General features: G+C 41.8%; 3 protein-coding genes across 3 annotated transcripts; 2 read left to right on the top strand and 1 right to left on the bottom strand.

Moving 5' to 3' along the window:
* Window positions 1-376: 376 nt before the first annotated feature.
* Window positions 377-8003, bottom strand: hspd1 (heat shock 60 protein 1). The gene is made up of 11 exons (XM_086051205.1): window positions 7838-8003; window positions 6625-6800; window positions 6190-6525; window positions 5997-6092; window positions 5416-5509; window positions 5148-5316; window positions 4964-5063; window positions 3998-4243; window positions 3755-3929; window positions 1280-1458; window positions 377-1204 (listed from the first exon to the last, which is right to left on the bottom strand). The coding sequence occupies exons 2-11, from the start codon at window positions 6796-6798 to the stop codon at window positions 1034-1036; spliced, it is 1740 nt and encodes a 579-aa protein (XP_085907331.1). The 5' UTR covers window positions 6799-6800; window positions 7838-8003; the 3' UTR covers window positions 377-1033.
* Window positions 8004-8395: 392 nt separating this feature from the next.
* On the top strand, window positions 8396-11284 carry hspe1 (heat shock 10 protein 1). The gene is made up of 4 exons (XM_086051208.1): window positions 8396-8551; window positions 10668-10823; window positions 10923-11012; window positions 11105-11284. Exons 1-4 carry the CDS (start codon window positions 8549-8551, stop codon window positions 11153-11155), a joined length of 300 nt encoding a protein of 99 aa, XP_085907334.1. The 5' UTR covers window positions 8396-8548; the 3' UTR covers window positions 11156-11284.
* Window positions 11285-12977: 1693 nt separating this feature from the next.
* Window positions 12978-18893, top strand: mob4 (MOB family member 4, phocein). Its single transcript, XM_086051858.1, has 8 exons — window positions 12978-13256; window positions 13805-13867; window positions 14135-14235; window positions 14577-14619; window positions 14686-14772; window positions 14865-14944; window positions 15010-15121; window positions 16897-18893. Exons 1-8 carry the CDS (start codon window positions 13197-13199, stop codon window positions 17029-17031), a joined length of 681 nt encoding a protein of 226 aa, XP_085907984.1. The 5' UTR covers window positions 12978-13196; the 3' UTR covers window positions 17032-18893.
* Window positions 18894-18905: the final 12 nt, after the last annotated feature.

Raw genomic sequence — 18905 nt, 5'->3', positions numbered from 1 at the left:
GTACCAATGAAATGCCACCATTTCCCTGCAAACACATTCCAGGTTGAGTAGCTCTACTTGGTTTTAATTTACTAGCTACCTCCTTTGTACAGCATTGAGGGAACACAAATAATTGTGATATTGACAACCATTACAAGAACCTCAACACAGATTTTGGATTTTTTGAATATACTGAGAGGGGAAAAAAAATCATCATTAATCAATGTCTATATGGTACTGAGTAATGTAATCACTGTTAGTTTGCCATTTTATTACATATAAAATATAAGGAATGTTTTCATAATTTGGGGGGGGGCAGCGGTCAGACCTCATGTATCCATATTACATTGTAGGCACTCTAGCCAATCACAATCAAGCAATCACATTGAAACCTAAATCATTTGAAAAATTGGTTTAATTAAATCAAATAAGCCTCACCTGCTTCATCAGCAGGTCAAAAACCATGACATACATATATAAAAAAAATTAATGACAAATATAAACGACAGAAACACATTCCTGGCTTCACATCAATCTCTGCTTCTTGATTTTTTTATTTTATAATGTTACTTTTTTTGTTTTTGTTTTTAAGATATGAACTTTACAGGAAGTTGAGACCGATTTCCACCGCAGGAAGTCGGTGCAGAGCCAAACAGTATAAAACAGTGATGGTTATCATCATTCCTAAATCCTCACATTAACTGTTGGAGCAAGATCAACTTCATAGTGAAGTGGTCAACATTAAATCGATCCATAGAGGGCGCCGCTCCTGTAAACTTGGCTGCCGAGTTCCTACAGTGGAAGAAAATGGCCGTCGCCTACGCACAGTCGCATGTATTTTACAGCATGTTGTGGATTAACTGATGTGGAAAACAAGCAGTTCTTCTCCTGGAAGATGGCGCCACCAGGTACGCAAAGTTGAAGGGTTAACCACCCGCAGTGCCAACTTCCTGTCGGTTGGGTTCAGTGAGTTATGACTGCAGAGTCTCAGAGGCGCCATTTTGTTTAGTCATGGAGGGACGAAGGGGCGATGAGGTAAGGCGGACATTGCCTTTTAGAAACCCATGCCGCCGCCCATTCCACCCATGCCGCCCATGCCACCCATGCCACCCATACCGCCGGCCGGCATGTCCTTCTCTTCCTTGGGGATCTCCGTGACGACCGCCTCGGCGGTCGAGAGCAGCGAGGCCACGCCCGCCGCGTCCAGCAGGGCCGTCCGCACCACCTGCACACAGGGAGAGGCCGCTTGAAGCTCCAAACATTTCAGGGGGATTCGCTGCAATGTCCAACGAGACCATACCTTGGTGGGGTCGATGATGCCCTTCTCCACCATGTCGACGTACTCGCCCAGCATGGCGTCGTAGCCCACCTCGGCGGGCCCCTGCAGGATCTTCTCCACCACCAGCGAGCCCTCTACGCCGGCGTTCTTGGCGATGGTCATGGCTGGGATGCGCAGTGCCCGCTTGATGATGTCCACACCTGATCGAGAGAGAGAGAGAGAGAGAGAGAGAAAGGCTTAGACCAGAGCAGTAAAGATTTGTTCCACAAAGTATCCAACCATTTTTATTGGACACGAATAAAGATATGTCTGTACTGTATGCAATATCTCTTACCTAGTATTATATTACTATAGTACTACATACAAGTTATAGAGGGTTACTTCTTTTAACTCCATTTCAAGTTTGTACGGTCTAATTTTATTTTAAATTTTGTGTTAGTTTAATTTTGTCCATTTACTTGTTCTTTTCACATATGCTCAAAAAACATTTATTCATTCAACATCACAACCAGCAGACGCTTCCTCAAGCTAAAACAATTTTGCTAACTAAACTGCCGAAGAAATCAATACAAGTCAAGTACAGTAATCCCTCGCCACTTCGTGGTTAGAGTTTAGTGGCCTCAGTGCATCGTGGGTTTTCAAAAAGTATTTATCAAAAAAAATGAAAACGACAGCCATATTGCGGAAAGACGCGATATTTCAAAGAGACGAGTTGACTGAGGCGTTGTACATCTCCGCGGGCACTCATTAAAGGCGTGCGATTGGTTCCCGGCACGAGATCGACCAATGAGAGCATAAGTGGATTCATCCCGTGAGCTGACTGGCTGCGCATCATCGCAGCCTCTCGCTAGTCTCGTCCACGCTAACAAACCAACAGCCCTTTTGAACAAGGTTCTGTTCGGGTACTCATAACGTTATTCAAATGTGCCGTTCAGTTAGTCAGAGTCGGGCCGGATAAGCGGATAGTAAACGGCTGTGTCCAGAAGTTGCGAGCGGAGCGCGCTCAGCCACCCGGCAAGCACGACGAAACATCGGCAAATAAAATGTTAAGATGTTTGTTAAAGTTTGTCTTAAAACAGCTTCCCTTAACTAGAATCTTGCGTTGCATTTTATCCAAAGAACCTTGTTGATGTTATTGTGCAAAGAGAAAGTTAAGCCATGATTACTTCCAGCGACCGTACTTCTTCGTTTTAAAAGAAGGAGGCAGCAACAACAGCAGAAGTAATGACACTTTTGCTTTGCACAACGACAACAAGGATTTAAAAGTGCATTACACCAGGAATGTACCTTTGGTTAAAATGCACAGCAGGATTAGAGTCAAGGTACGCCAATTTTATGATAAAAATTCAAACTAACGTAGTTAGTTGGCCAACGTTCCGTCGGAATCGTCCGCTGCCTGCGTTGTAGCTCACGTTCCACTCACAGCCTGCTGCGAGGCATTTATTCTTCATTTTGCATTTTTAAAGTTACATTTGTTGTCTAACAAGTATTTAGAAGGGTGGGAGCCATGTCAACAATCCAACCAGCAGAGGGATCATTTCCTCAAGCTCAAACAATTTTGCTAACTTCGCATAATAGAGGCGTAAACATTGCGAGGGGTTCTGGTCCCCATTAACCGAGATAAACGAGGGATTATTGTACATCAAAATAGTTTTCTTTGGTAAAAAGCAATTTCAGTGCTACTCAATTTTAAATGTTTGGTTTGAGTTTAGAAAATTGGCTATGTCAAAATGATCCCATGTTTCCAGATGTGTATCAAAAACAAAACCTTGTTGATACAAACATATCAGTGGAATATATAAAAAAAAATGTTTGATTGAGTCTTATGTTATTTCGTCATTATGTACGTCTATCAATAGATTCGCAGCAACTACAGGCAGAGGGTGCATTTAAGTTTGCAGAAAAAAAAATAATGAACAATAACAATTAAGTGACATTTTGCTTTATCTTCACCTATCTCAATGAAAATCAAATTAATGGTGTATGGTTCTGCAAGCTTTATAAAATACCTCAATATATGCACTCCTCTTATTCGTGTTTCAAGCTGGAGAAACTGGTTTGTATTGAACACAGACATTCTGCATCACATTCCGTTGCCTGAATAATAAAACGCCACACTCCCAAGAGGTTTTGTCTACAGCTAGCCACAAGAGGAGGTCAAAGCACTACTTTGGTCTAAATGACGCTCCATTCACTTTGTTTACTTGGCACCAAGATGACAAGCTTGTGGCAAAGGACTACTTTAGTCCAAAAGAAGTTCCTCAATTCACATCAACATAGTTCCTTGAGATCAAGATGTCAAAACGACACCAAACTTCTTGCTTAACAGGTGAATTTGTGCATGCCAAAGTGCAACTATACAGGGATTCTCTCACTGCATTTCTTGCCATCGGAAATCAATATATCAAGTTAAGAAAACTACAACTGACTGATGATTTCATCCCAAAATAACTCCTGTAAGGCAGTGATTCATCCATAACTGTGCTCTTTACTCACCAATCTTCTGGTCGGCGTTGACAGGTTTGATGGCGTCCAGGGAGGGAATGCAGCGCAGCAGAGCGCAGCCGCCGCCGGGCACGATGCCTTCCTCCACCGCGGCTCGTGTGGCGTTCAGGGCGTCCGTCACGCGGTCCTTCTTCTCGTTGACCTCCACGTCGCTGGTCCCTCCGATCTGCAGGACACACGCTTACGTTATGGTGGCGCTCGTGACCATTGGGCCATCCTGACCGGCACGAGCACCTTAAGCACGGCCACGCCGTCCGAGAGCTTGGCCAGACGCTCGTTGAGCTTCTCCTTCTCGTAGTCGCTGGTGGTGTTCTCCAGCTGCTCCACGATCTCGGCCGCCCGCCTCTCCACGTCGGCCGGCGCGCCGGCGCCCTTTAGGAGCAGCGTGTCGTCTTTGGTGATCTGCACCTCGCCCACCTTGCCGAAGTCGTGCGCCTGGATGTCCTCCAGAGCCACGCCCACAGCATCGTCGCCGAACACCTGGGGAAGGCCCACCGAACCAGGTCAGACAAACAGGAGGATGTGGTTCACCAGATGCCGGCTGATCTTAGAATTCAGCTGATTGAGTGTGAATCATTCCACGAATGATTTCACACAATTGATTTGAAATGATTGGATCATCTTTTAGCAAATGATATTTACCAATTAGGCATCTGCCATGTGCCTTCAAAGGTTGAGTAGTTTCACTTTCTTAGTTTTATTACATAGTGGTTAACTTCTCTTTGCACTTGTATGACAGGTGGGAATGTTACAGTACCGGGGCAGGGTGCGCACAATTTTGGTTGTGGTTCTCAAAGTAGCACCAGAGGTTGTTTTTTGGTGCTTATTTTCCCACCCAACCCAACAACCTCATGGATGAAGACTTACAGAAGACCTGGACATCAACAGTCTCTGACCATCCCTTACAGCCTTTAAAAGTCAAAATAGAAGTTAAGTTAAAGTATGCACTGCTTTTATTTTGACGTGCATGTGAAACTTTTTGGTATATTCTAGCAACTAAAAAATTACAAATGAAGAAAAAGAACAAGAGTAGCAGCTGCCAAGTGTGGTCCTCATGTTAACAACAATCTTATTCACTCGACAGTGGAAGGCAGAGAGGAATTGGCCCTGGTTATGATTTGTGAAAATGTATTAATGTTTTATGAGGGGTGAGTAGTTTTTTGTCAGAATTGACTTAACAAGTGAGAAAACTGGACGTACAGTGCCCCCGGTGGCGATTGCCATATCCTTCAGCTGGTTTTTCCTGTTGTCTCCAAAGCCTGGAGCTTTAACTGCTACCACCTGCAGGCCAACCTTCAGCCTGCGCAGTGACAAACACACCAATGTAAGCATATTTGAGAATACTCTTTCGAATTTTCTTTCTTTTTTTTTTTAATAAGCTGACCTGTTAAGGACCAGGGTGCTGAGGGCCTCTCCATCCACATCCTCGGCCACGATAACCAGAGGCTTGCGGTGCTGGTTGGCGATCTCCAGGGCGGGAACAATGCTCTGCACGCTAGAGATTTTTTTCTCACTGAGCAGCAGGTAAGCATCCTGGAACTCACATTTCTGACCTGCGCAGTTGCAATTTACAGTCAATATTGTGTCATTCAAGGCAATTTCACAGTAGTTTGTTTTGCAGTTGGGTTGGCCAAAAAAAGCAGGCTTCCTACCTTTGGCCGTGTTGATGAAGTACGGGGAGATGTAACCTCGGTCAAATTTCATACCCTCAATGACCTCCAACTCATCATGAAGTGTTTTTCCATCCTGGAAGAGTGCAAGGAAGACCATTTATAGAATAAAACACATTTATTGACATTAAAATACAGTTTTATGCTGTAGGTTGCAAAGAACTGAAAATGGTCATTCGTTGCATTTGCAGTATTAGGAAATCATGTTTACTAAACTCACAGCTAATTCAGTCAAACACATCTTATTGGGTCAAGTTACATTTTAACAAAGCACCCCCTTATTTGATAGTATCTTCACAATTGTTGCACCCTAAACTTGTTCAGTTTTGGACTTTCTGCTTGAATTTCTTTGCGGCATGTTAGAATAGCCTTTGGTTTTAAATTGTATCCCATTCTCATACCGTAGGTCTTTTTCTACTGCCTCTCACCCTTACAGATTATTTGATTGAGGATGCTTCAAAGGTTCGATAGGGATGATAATAAAATATAAAAAAACAATAAAAAAAAGTTTCTGGGTCCAAATACGGAGCGCTGCCCGCATACTGACGCAAAAAGTTGCTGACCTTCACAGTGATGACACCTTTGCGACCGACTTTCTTCATGGCATTGGAAATGACATTTCCAATCTCTGTGTCGCCATTGGCTGATATGGTGGCAACCTAAAAAAAAAAAAAAAAAAAACACATCACCAAAATGTAATTTAGTCTATATGTGTAAAGTAAAAGTTTGACATTCTTCTCATTAATGAACACCCACTTGTGCAATCTCCTCAGGCGTAGTGACTGGCTTGGAAAGACGCTTGAGCTCATTGATGACGGTTTCGACGGCCATCATGACGCCGCGGCGGATCTCCACCGGGTTGGCGCCCTTGCTGATAGTGTCGAAGCCTTCTTTGGCGATGGCGCGCGCCAGCACGGTGGCGGTGGTGGTGCCGTCGCCCGCCTCCTCGTTGGTGTTGTTGGCCACGTCCTGCACCAACTTGGCACCGATATTCTTATACTTGTCCTTCAAATCGATGCTCTTGGCCACTGTCACGCCATCCTTGGTCACCTTCGGGCTGCCCCAGCTCTGCTCAATGATGACTGTGCGGCCCTGCGACAGACAAAATCATTTATTTGAATTAATATTAGTTTTTGTTTTTCTCCAATAACTCTAAGTGACTAAACATATGCATTTGCTGTAATCTCATACCTTCGGGCCCATGGTAACGGCGACGGTATCGGCCAACAAGTCAACACCTTGCAGCATGAGGGCGCGGGCGTCTGCGCCAAATTTGACATCTTTGGCGTATGCGCGCATGAGGTGAGGCGCTAGCGTCCGGCACACTGGCCTCACCTGCTTCATGATTGTGGGGAGACGAAACATGTCTGTGGAAACAAAGAAAAAAGTGGCATATTAACCAGAGTTGGGCATCGCCTAACCGTCACGAAGTTCCCGTCTGGATATTTAGCCGACCCACGTGGTTCCAATGTTGCTAAATATACAGACAGTAACTTTGTGACGGTTAGGCAATGCCCAGCTCTGATATTAACAACTACCATTGTGTGATAGTGGTAGGGTAAAATTTAAAACAGAAAAAATAGACATGCTTGCCGAGTCATGACTGGAAGCAAAGTACAAGTAAGCAATCATTGTCCCCCGGTAAACCCATTTGTCCATTCCACCAAACAGAACAGACCCTTTCTGGCCATTGGCAGTACAGGAATCGAATGAATGAATGAATGAATTTACACTTTAAGAATTCCAGTTCGGAAACAACACAACTGATTGGTTCATTAATATTACTTTTAAATTTGGGTAAATTGGAAATACACATACTATTGAAATACATTTGTACCACTGCTCCAAGTTAATTACTTCTCACCCAAACCCAGTCTCTGCTGCCTTTTGTATTAACGCGTATAGAGATAATTGATGAACATGACATTGCTAACTCCCCAACCCACGTGTCCTGGTGCACGGTCGTGCGTCACAAGGTCAAATAGTAAGAACGCATGCGCACGAAGTGCCTCTCCATCTCTCCACGCTTGATGAACCACCACCACTATAGCACAACTATTATCCCCTTCTAGAAAGCAATAATCAGTCGCCAAATTGAAGTCACGCTTCCTACACATGATATCCACCACGTTCGACACAATAACATTAGTATTTTTTGTGGACCCTCTGGTGTAACAATATCTACGTTTAGGATATTTATTTAAGCCCGAAACATAAATTTAAATGACTGTGCCCTTGCAGATAAGTGGTAAAATCTGTTAGCAAGAAGCAAGTACAGCTAGCTAGCTAATCACATTTTTATCTTCTCGTCTAAGCACATTGTTTCGTTATGAGCCGGTGTAGTCGCAAATAATTTTAGGTGACGATGATAGCATAAGATAATTGAAAGATTTTTAACACTTACTTGCGCGGCGTGTGTTGTCGGAGCGGCTACGGAGGAGGCACGTCTGTCAGACGAGGTGATATAACGACTGGAGGTGAAGGCTGACTGGATGGAAGTGCACATGGCCTATCCACATCCGGGTACTTTGCCGGCACGCCCCGGATTCTGAATATCATCATACCTGGCATTAAAAAGTCATTTTAGTCGCCTTTTTGGGCTCATTATTCCACACTTCAATCGCAATCATTATTTTATATTAGACAAATGACAACAACGATGCCACATTACCCTTTAACTTCAGAAACGTTGAGTTTGGCTAGATAAATGCTCGTTCCGGGGCTGACTTTCCAGAAATTTCTCCTGCGCTATTGGAGGAAAAAAAACAGAGGTCAAAGTTGACATTGTGCAATGTTGCTCAATGCGGAAATCGATTAAAAAGCAAAAATAGGGGCGTATAATTTTATTCCTCATCAAAATTATTAAAATAATAGTTGACGTTGACATCCGGTTGTAAAAAAAAAAGAAATTGTTTTGATTTAGCACGAAACAATATGGAATTTTCTCGCTGCAGAGCACGTTAAGGTCGCACCCAGGGCGCATGCGCACAAGCCTTCTGGACGTTTCCTCACGTGGAGCGATTTCCCTTGATCAGGTTGTCACATCCACGCTCTCCGAGAACAACCGCGAGTGGAATTCACACGTCGTCGACCTACAGACGTCACAAATTAAGCCATGGTAAGACTGCACACAACTGTTTATATATTAGTGATTGATTACGTAAAGTTAAACATATTGCTGTCGTTCGTAAGCCTCCTAGCTATCATGCTAATATATTTGCCGGCTAGCATCTAGCAGCATGTAATGTTAGCTTCCATAACCAGTCATTGACAAGGTCATGCAACTGAGGAAACAATTGACTCGTAATACTTGTTAAACGTCAAAATAAGCATGACAAGGGGGATGTATAATGTGTAGGTATCTTAACCCGCGGGCTAATGAATGAACACCATGTGTTAATTGGAGTGGATGTAACTATAATAATCTGCAACCACTTGTTAACGACGTTATTCATTTCCATCGTAATTCAATGATATAATCTGCATGAAATTACTTGGTGTTTGTTTTTGTTTGGCTGTTTTGTGTGTGATTCCCCATCAGAAGGGTATCGGTGATGGCAAAGATCGGGGAAAATGTGATAACTACAGACAGGAATTTTTTTTTACATAAAAAAACATTTAGCTGCTCAGTATGAGCATTACTGTAAATGAAACATGAGGTTTTTAATACAGTACTCCAGTGGTACTGATAAAATGAAGCAAAGTAACGGTTTCCTCTCCATTAAGTGTAAATTAGATGTTTTCATCGTGTTAGCAGTTTTACTTTATTAAAGTTTTAATATACATAGGTTAATTTAGGATATTATACAAAGGTTAATTACTAATGCACGTGTTGTCACTGTTCATTTGAAGAAGAGAACCACGTAGGGAGAAATTATACCCATTATACTACTTGAGCATCCTATTGGAGAGTTGGATTAACATTTTCTCCTAAAGAAAACAAACTTATATCCATGGAATGTCTACTGTGAAACAAATTCCTTAGTTTCTTGTTTGCAGTTCAAATGGAGCGACCCCCATAGACTTTAACCAACTCCCCCTCCTCTCCCCAATCGACCTTGAGTCAATGTCATGTGAACATCTGCTGTGCCTAGCCGAACGCTTTTACAGCTAGCTAATGTCCCTTGAGTCAAATTGCCAGCTAAATCCAAAATGAAGACAAGCTGACTTTTATTTTGCTCACTTGGCTAACTTTTGTCATGTGCCTCCCCCTCCTCCACCCACTTCCAGCCAACCATGCAGTCATGTTAATCATTCCTCATGGCCAATTTTAGTGACCTTTTTAACCAAAACCAAGCTTGTGCAAATATGACAACAACCTAAAATAATTTGAAATATCATTCAGTTGGCACCAAGTTAATAAAGCCTCCTGTTTGTTGATGGGGAAAATACATTAACAGCTTAGTTTTGTTTAACCAAATGACTCAGTGCTGTTGTTCTTTTTTTAGTCTGTCGCATTTTGTATAAAGCTCTTCTGGGCCACACGGAAAATAAACTAAGAAAAATTACAAGAATAAAGTGATATCAACTGGAAAACAAAGTCAAAATAATTGAAGGGAGCAAGTAAAAAGTTGTAATTTCTCAGAACATATTTTTGATGAGTATGAAGTTGTAGTTTATTTACCGGGGGGGAGGGGGTAAACGCATGTTGCAGTGTAATTTCACAAGGCAAAATTCCAAATGTTTTGTAATACATTTTTTCAAGAAGAGAACTGTAGTATAACAACAACTATACTTTTATGTTATAAGAAAACTTGTGATTTTACAGTATTAAGAGAATTAAGTCACAATACGAGCTCAAAAAAGTAATACAGAACAAAGTTGTTTTACATGAAAGTTCTGGTTTAAAAAAATGAAGATAAGCATCTATCTTGTCAGGTTATCCTTTTTCACATTCAGTCATAGTCAACCTTTTGGCATATGATTTGTTAAAATTGTAGGAAAAGATGATTATTTTATGATATGAATTTGTCTGGTAATGTTACACTTATCGAAACACTAATACATTTTTATTAAAAACAATACATTCTAATGTATTCTTCTGAAAATAAAACTACAATGTACAATTGGGTCACCTTTTTTTGCATCATTTTGCTATTGTTTCGTTCGGTAAATGTTACTAAAGCCTACAGTCTAAAGTACTACAGCCTGAGTAGACTTGCTTGGTTATTGGAGTGGTTAGATATTTATTTATTCTTCCTGATCCAGTGACACGATGTTCTGTCATTCTGCAGGCCTTCAGAAAATTTCTGCCCCTGTTCGACCGCGTGCTGGTGGAGCGTTTCACGGCGGAGACGGTGACCAAGGGCGGGATCATGCTGCCTGAGAAGTCACAAGGCAAAGTGCTGCAGGCCACAGTTTTGGCAGTCGGACCCGGAAATGTCAACCAGGTCAGAATGTGATGAAGAGGTTCAGGGTCTGGTGCTGTGTTTTTGATCTTGTGAGTAATATACCCACCCCAACTAAACTGTTGATGTTTTTCTTGGCAGAAAGGAAATTTACAGCCCGTCAGTGTGAAGGTCGGTGAGAAGGTCCTCCTACCAGAGTATGGTGGAACTAAAGTCACTTTAGACGATAAGGTATGGTGCCTTTTTTTTTTTTTTTTTTGTCTAATCAAGCTTTTTATAGTTTTCTTGCATTTAATACTTTATGGTCTCATTTTGCCATGTAGGAGTACTTCCTGTTCCGCGATGGAGACATCCTGGGCAAATATGTGGATTAAGGCAAGACGTGCAAGAGAAAAGAAGAAATCATGTCAGTTTTTTTTTCTGTGTTATGCCAACTGTAAATAATTCTAATCACATTTTGTTACAATAATAAAAAATGGGCCATTGGCTTTTGTCTCCATGTACACTGTGTTTCATGATCACTTATTGGTGTTAACTAAAAAAAAGACACTTAAATCATAAAGCTTGTAACTATGTTGCAAATTGTTGTTACACAGGACTGACATGAAAAATATGACTGACAGATTGAACAAATATTTGATATTTTGAGTCTTGGGGCTATTTAGAGCACTTCCTCTGAGGATGTGTTTATTTAGTTTTAGGGTTGCAGTGGTGGCTCATCAATAGCCTGCGCAAGGGTGCCACCCTACTGCCCAGCTGAGTCAAATTGAAAGGGACAAAAAGAAATAAAAATCACTTCAAAATATATGCCTGTCTATTTTAGATCATCAGAATGAATAGAATAAAGTTATTGACGAGTAAAAACAGAAAATATTAATACATTTTAAAGGGTAAGTCACCCCCAAAAAATGATTAGTAATGTTCGATGCGCCGTCACTAGTCTAAACATGGCATTCTGATATTGTGCTTGTGGAATATGAGTAAAGCAGTAAAATCAACCCCTTTTTTTTTTAACCATCTCAGGGGGTGGCCATTTTGTCACTTCTGTTGACTGAAAATGACAGAGTTGCTCAGGTAACGACTGAGCCATGAGTTATCTGAGCCCAAAGCAACTGTGATGTCATTTTCAGTTGACAGAAGTAACAAAATGGCCGTACCGTGAATGAACAAATACAGGTGGATTTTACTGCTTAACCTATATTCCAAAAACAATATTAATCAGAATGCCATGTTTAGACCAGTGACGGCGCATAGAACATTATTACAAATAATTTTGGGGTGTTGACTTTCTCTCTTTTACAGGACGATTGGTAACAAAATAGTCTCCATTTTTTTTTTTTACCTTAGACAATTTGCAATATTGGCATTTTAGCAAGAAACAGGAAGTCGATGCCCATGATTTGCTTTTGTGGGCCAGTGGTGGGTCAGATTTGACCCCGGGCCCTTCAGTTTGACACCTGTGATCTATGGTGACTGGGTGGCCAACTGGTTAGCACAAACTGCTTCATGGGTAAAAGGAGTTGGGTGTTTTTTCTGGTGTGAGTTCAATCCTCAGCTGGACTCTGTTTGCTTTTGTTTCTTAATTTTTTTAATTTAAGCAATTTGAAATTCCATCCTTAATTTAAATGTCATATAATTTAATTAAAACTCACCTCAACTTTATTCATACGGCACTGCACAACTACCGCAGCTGTAAGGAAGTGCTGTACATAAATGATAAAAGACAAATTAAAATAATACAATAATGAAAAAAAAATAAGTAAATGTTATTTTCGAACTATATATATAATAGCACCCTTCAACAAAGAAAAAAAAGTCTGTTGGATTTACATTTTAAAAAGTATGGACATTGGTTGCATGCATTAAAATGTTTTACCAACCACATTAACATTGCATAACTACGTCCTTATACAGTATTAACAAAACACACATAAATTAGCCTGGAAAACAATTCATTTATAATGAATGACTACAAAGGGTCCCGGATTCAACATACGGCATTTCGATGTTACGAACAACGCATAGTACAAGAAATCCGATACTGTTTTTATGTTGACTGTTTTATTCTTACGTCCTTCAAGTGTTTTCCATACAAATATGTACATGACTGCAGTTGTGACTTAACTACTGCGTTTATTGTTACATTACAACGGCGTCGTTCCGACTTACGTACAGAATAGTCGCCGCCGCTGGTACTCCGTCGTAAACAGAGAATTCATGGAATAGTTTCGTTTGTAGTATAAAGAATACGTGGGTGTAACACAATTAGAAGTACATACATGGAATAATTGTATTCAACTTGGTACAGTCACAGTAATACAATATTTATTTAAAGTATTTCGACGTTGGTTTCGGTTGTGCTTCGGTCCGCCACTACAACCCAGCGGCTGGCCCACCTCCGGATATTCTGTCGAGATGGTCATGGCGGAGGGTACTGCAGTTCTCAGGAGGAACCGGCCTGGAACCAAGGCAAAGGTGCGTTCTCGGCCACCGAGCAGGGGCCAGTATCGCTTAAAATGAAACACCGACATGACGTCAAATGGCCCTACCCGACTGGCGTAGTTTTACCGCTGGACTTAAATCGAAATTGTCGATCGCGAGCTTCCAGTCTGAAGGGCTAGCGCTGATGCTAGGCAGCTAGCTGACGTTAGCATTTCCTTCGTCTACTTTCTGGAGTGACTCCACATCACTCGCCCCTGTCTGACTTGGTAGATTTGACTGTACAAACACTCTTGTTTGCATAGCCAAATAGAAAAAATACATGTGTAGAAACAGCAGTCGCTTTATTGCCAACATAAAGCCTCTCCGAATGTGTTAGCTTTGCAGGAAGCAGGTTGAGGCTATTAGCTCGCCCCAAGCTAACTTTGTAGTCATGAGTCATAAATTGGACGCAAACGCATTTCTCAACGGGCGTGTTTGTATATTTCTCGCGTGTGTTTGCTTTTGTAGCGACTGTATCTCGTGTCCGTATTGGTATTATTTTGAAGCATTTGTTTTGTCACGAATACGTCATTCCTCTGTAGGATTTCTACAACTGGCCGGATGAGTCATTTGATGAGATGGACAGCACCCTGGCTGTTCAACAGGTGTGTGAGCACATACCTATGTGCGTGTGCGTGTGTGTTTCAAAAAGCATTCCACTCCCTTCCCAAGACAAGATAAAAATGCCATGAGTGTTTTTAATGGAACAAGAATGGGGGGGGGGGGCATACAGTAGATCATATGTTTGTGTAACTCCTTGCTGGTCAGAATTATGTCTTTAATTCCTGTTAAGGAAAAACAAACGGTCACTATGCTGTTTCCTGAGCAGTTTGAGTGCTTTTCTGTGTCTTATTTTTGTGTGTATGTTACAGTACATTCAGCAAAACATCCGCTCAGATTGCTCCAATATCGACAAAATCCTGGAACCCCCAGAGGGTCAGGATGAGGGGGTGTGGAAATATGAGCACCTCAGGTATGAGTATGGTGATAATATACTTTAATTCCAGGGGTGTCCTTTTAATTGTGACTCAAGAGTAGATGCACATCATTTATGTACTGTAGCGTAACATTGGGACTATTGGGAAGTTGGTCTTAAATTTCAAATGAAAGTCTTAAAAGGAATTGAATTCACCTTGTCTTAAGCTGTTAGGACTCTGTTTATATTTATGGCCTTTTTTTGTCCAAATATTTACTGTGGTTATGAATTCTATTGCGTTAGTTATGAATAGTTTAGTGATAGACGATGGTTTGCGGTACATGGTTGCGTTGTAAGTAAACGCTGCCGTCATGTGTCTTTGTGTGTTTCAATTGTAGGCAGTTCTGCTTGGAGCTCAACGGACTAGCAGTCAAACTGCAGGTAGGTGCCCAGAAACTGCCATTAGGCTTCACATGCGCTCTGGTGATGTTGGTGTTGGGCTTCCAGAGCGAGTGCCATCCAGACACATGCACCCAGATGACGGCCACCGAGCAATGGATCTTCTTATGCGCCGCCCATAAGACCCCCAAAGAGGTGAATCCACAACTGTGTCCAGTCCACCGCCGAAGCCCTGTACTCACTGACCATCTTGTGTTAACTATTGTGTGTGTTTGAAACATTTGCAGTGCCCCGCCATCGACTACACCAGGCACACGCTGGACGGAGCTGCCTGTCTTCTCAATAGCAACAAATACTTCCCCAGCAGGTGGCTTTCTTGCGCATATCCTTAATGTGTTCATGCTGAGCTAATCATCGGATTTGCATTTCCAGGGTGAGCATCAAGGAGTCGTCGGTGGCCAAGCTGGGCTCGGTGTGTCGCCGCATCTATAGGATATTCTCTCACGCCTACTTCCACCACCGTCAAATATTTGACAAATATGAGGTGCGTTTGCTTGGGAAATTTATTTAGCGCAGTTATACAGGTGCATCACAATGAATGAGAAAATTGTTGAAAAGTTGATGGAAATACTTTTCAGAAGGTCAATTCAGACCTACTTTATATTAAGAGTAATTTTAAAGCGGAAGTCAACCCAAACATATTTTTACATATAAGAATATGTTCTATGCAGGCCCACTAGTTGAAACACGGCATTCTGATAAATATTGCGTTTGTGGAATAAGTTTTAATCCACTCGTTTTTAGCCATCTCCGGGGGCGGCCATTTTGTCTTCTGTCGACGGAAAATAACATCACAACTGCTCATAACGACCAATCACGGCTCAGACTCAGATAACAGGTCAGCCGTGATTGGTCGTTGTGAGCAGTTGTGATGTCGTTTTCAGTCGACAGAAGACAAAATGTCCGCCCCCAGAGATGGCTAAAAACGAGTGCATTTTGCTGCTTAATTTATATTCCACAAGCGTAAAATTAATCAGAATGCCGTGTTTGAACTAGTGGGCCTGCTGGGAACATTTTCCTGAAAAAATATGTTTGGGTTGACTTCCGCTTTAACTGTTTTTGTCGTAATCTAATCTTGATGGTTAATTTGGGATTTTGGTAAAATATAATTTTATCATCAAAGTAGAAATAAAGAAAAAAAAGTGTAATCAGGAAATATTCCACTCTGGAGTAGGAGTGGGCGATATGGGCTAAAAAAAAAAAAACAACAACTCTATCAAAAAACTTGATAATTTGACAATATTCTACATAAAATATTATAAATCTGTACTGGTTAGACAGTGTTTGTGAACAATAGCTCTTGTTTATATTTTAAATTGCTTCTTCTTCAAAACCCGGACAGACACCCATTTTGGGGACGGAGGACGAGAAGTTTTGTAAAAAGGATGGACTAAGCAAGGACGGAAGCAGGTTTTCGTCAGCCCTAACCGGTACCTAAGGACCAACTGACGTGTTGTGTTGGGTTATTTTTAAAAGAAAGACCACTCTTCTCTTCTGCAATACCACAGAGCCGCCTTGATCAACTGCCTGCCCAACACTTTTGTTTTGTTACCTAACTGTTAACATTTAGTACATAATTTATCCTTTGGATACAAAGTATGTCCTTGTCTGGGACATCTCTAGAGCGAAGAAAATCTCTCCAAACCGTCATTCATGCTCATGGCAAAGCCGCCGTTCACGTTAAGCTACGACCCGGAAGTGGAAGTCCTTCGTTTTCCTCCTAAAATAACCTTGCGTTATTTTGCAAAAATTATTTTTCTTGCAAAATAAAGCAATAAAAGCTGAAAACCTATTCCGTTATAACGCAAATGTTTTCCAAAAAACGCAATGGTATTGCCTTATAACGCAATCTTAAATATTCTCGTGATGTCCCCTGGTGGGCTCCGTAGTCTGGTGACCGACGGTCAGTGTATGGACAGCTAAATGCTATCTTGGTTGACACTTAAACAGTTGTAAACAATTCAATCCACTTACGATACTCACAGCTGGTAAGTGGAAATTAAAAAACTAAAAAGAAATCAAATAAATATATGGTCATTTGAGATACATGCGTCACCCTGGAATATGTCATTTATGGACGGTGTGTGTGTGTAACATAGACGGTAAGCTAGATCCGGCTGTTATTACACACACGTACAGTATATGTTTGTAGTGAAAAAAATACCGGTAATGAAAGTACATCACATCAGTACATTTGAAGGGATTTTAAATACATTTGTGACAAAATTGAGATCCCTTTTTTTCTTTGTGCGCCGGCAGAATGAAACGTTCCTGTGTCACCGCTTCACACGCTTCGTGATGAAGTACAACCTGATGTCCAAGGACAACCTGATCGTGCCCATCCTGGAGGAGGAGGTGCAGAACACCTCGTCGGCCGGCGAGAGCGAGGCCTGAGGGAGACCCACGTGAACACGCCCACACATGCACACAAACATCTACAACACACTACTGTACAGCGTACTAAGACCTCCTGCCCGGCACCTTGTTGCGCCATCGTCAACTGCGTCAAGCGGAAGCGACGCCAGCGGGACAATTTAGTTTCCTTCTCTTGTTTGTTAAAAAGCACCACACTTCTCCTTTAGGGAACATTTTATGTACTGAGCAGCTGGATTTGCAAAAGGAAGAAAAAAAAAACCCAATCACAATGATCGACTGTATTTTTCGGACTATATGTTGCGTTGGAGTATGTGTCGTACCAGTCAAACAATGCATCGTGAAGAAGAAAAAAAAACATAAGTTGCCCCTAAGTGTAAGTTTTGGGGGGGAAATGTATTTTACAAACACAGAACAAGAACAGTAGAGCTCGGACTCGCCCCCAAAATTCCCGTCCTCTGATCGTGGGTGCGTTTCGAAATATACTCTGATGATGCACAGCTTTCACTCTGACTGTGTGGAAACTCAGAGCATTGTTGTCCGGTTATCTGAGTGCCCCAAAAAGGAATGCAGGGATGGGCAAGGAAATGAAACGATTCAAGCACGAGCTGCTGATTGCTTTAGAGCAAGGTTCACCAACTCCGGTCCTCGAGGGCCCCTGTCCGCACAATGTTTTCGATGTCTCCCTCCTCCAACACGTTCAAGTGAACAGCCCCTCGAGTACCACAGTTGGAGAGCCCTGTTTTATATGCTGCATTAGGAAGGGGGAACGCTCTACCTTTCCAAACACACACACACAGAGTGGCGTGTTGGGGTGTCAGAGTGAATTTCCGAACGCACTCTATGTTGACGGCAGCAAATAAGTTCCAGTTGCGTTTGAAACCTCTGCTTGTGACTTGAAAAAAAAAAATAGGACTTTTAGTTTGAAATGGTTTACCTCAACTAAAATCCTGCATTGCATTGCGGCCAAACGTGGAATGCTAGTCACTTATTGCACCTTTTGCTGCTGTAAATCGTAAATCCTTGTGGTAGCGGAGACTGGACAGCACGTTAGCGGCGGCAGCAGAGTTGCAGCACACATTGGTTGACATGACTACAGTTCTTCTTCGTCTTCTAGTTCTTGTTCTGCTTCCGTTTCTTGTACGTTCTTTTGGCGGTTGGCAGATACTATTGGTGCAGTACTGTCAGTGTAAATGCGGTGGTAATGTTCCGAATGTCAACACGATTAGACAACGTGGATTTTGGGTGTTCGAGCTTTTAATACATAAGTCGCACCTGAGTAGAAGTCGCATGATCAGCTTAACAATGGAAAAAAGTGCAACATACAGTCCCCAAAATACAGTATCTGTATTATTGACAAAGGCACACATTATGACAGCCATCCCCTGTGTATATAGCCTGTTTGATCTTGTTTTCCGACAGTGCGTCACTGTTCTTTTTCTGTCTGCTTCATTTTGGCTCTTTGCTTTGTGTCGCCCGCCATTTTGTGCAGAGGAACGGGGCTGGAGGGTCAATCAGTAATTTAGCTTGCCGACTACAAAAGAAGTCCTCAAATGTAGTTAGTGAACAATGAACAACTTCTAGCTGTCCAAGTGTGCTCCCGATACTCTTGATGTTCATAACGTGGCTGGAAAGTCAGCTTAATAGGCATAATGTCGGCCATGTTTACACCCCACCAAGCGCCACCTTCCTTTCTGTCACCCTCATTAAGTTATTTTGCTTGATCTTTGTTTTTGTTTTTTTAAGTGAACTAAAAAATATTGTAGTTATTTTTGCTTAATCTAATCCACTTTTTGTTTGTTTTTTAAATGAATTAAAAATAAACTTTGTTACTGTTTGACATTTTCATGATGTCTATTAATAAAAGACTTATTATTCTGGAACTTGTGTGAAAA

This window comes from Filicampus tigris, chromosome 14 (genome assembly GCF_054856515.1).
Source record: "Filicampus tigris isolate MCC_2025a chromosome 14, RoL_Ftig_1.0, whole genome shotgun sequence".
NCBI classification, from domain to species: domain Eukaryota; kingdom Metazoa; phylum Chordata; class Actinopteri; order Syngnathiformes; family Syngnathidae; genus Filicampus; species Filicampus tigris.
Note: the sequence above shows the minus strand (reverse complement) of the source record. Positions and strands in the feature narration are given on the sequence as shown.

Coding starts and splice junctions, on each gene's coding strand:
- hspd1 (XM_086051205.1), bottom strand. CDS start 6,798: ATGTTTCGTCTCCCCACAATCATGAAGCAGGTGAGGCCAGTGTGCCGG. Junction 6,093..6,189: donor CGCCTGAGGAGATTGCACAA/GTGGGTGTTCAT, acceptor TTTTTTTTTTAG/GTTGCCACCATATCAGCCAA. Junction 3,930..3,997: donor ACGGCGTGGCCGTGCTTAAG/GTGCTCGTGCCG, acceptor TGTGTCCTGCAG/ATCGGAGGGACCAGCGACGT.
- hspe1 (XM_086051208.1), top strand. Junction 10,824..10,922: donor GACCCGGAAATGTCAACCAG/GTCAGAATGTGA, acceptor TTTTCTTGGCAG/AAAGGAAATTTACAGCCCGT. Junction 11,013..11,104: donor AAGTCACTTTAGACGATAAG/GTATGGTGCCTT, acceptor TTTGCCATGTAG/GAGTACTTCCTGTTCCGCGA.
- mob4 (XM_086051858.1), top strand. CDS start 13,197: ATGGTCATGGCGGAGGGTACTGCAGTTCTCAGGAGGAACCGGCCTGGA. Junction 14,236..14,576: donor TGGAAATATGAGCACCTCAG/GTATGAGTATGG, acceptor TTTCAATTGTAG/GCAGTTCTGCTTGGAGCTCA. Junction 14,773..14,864: donor CCCATAAGACCCCCAAAGAG/GTGAATCCACAA, acceptor AAACATTTGCAG/TGCCCCGCCATCGACTACAC.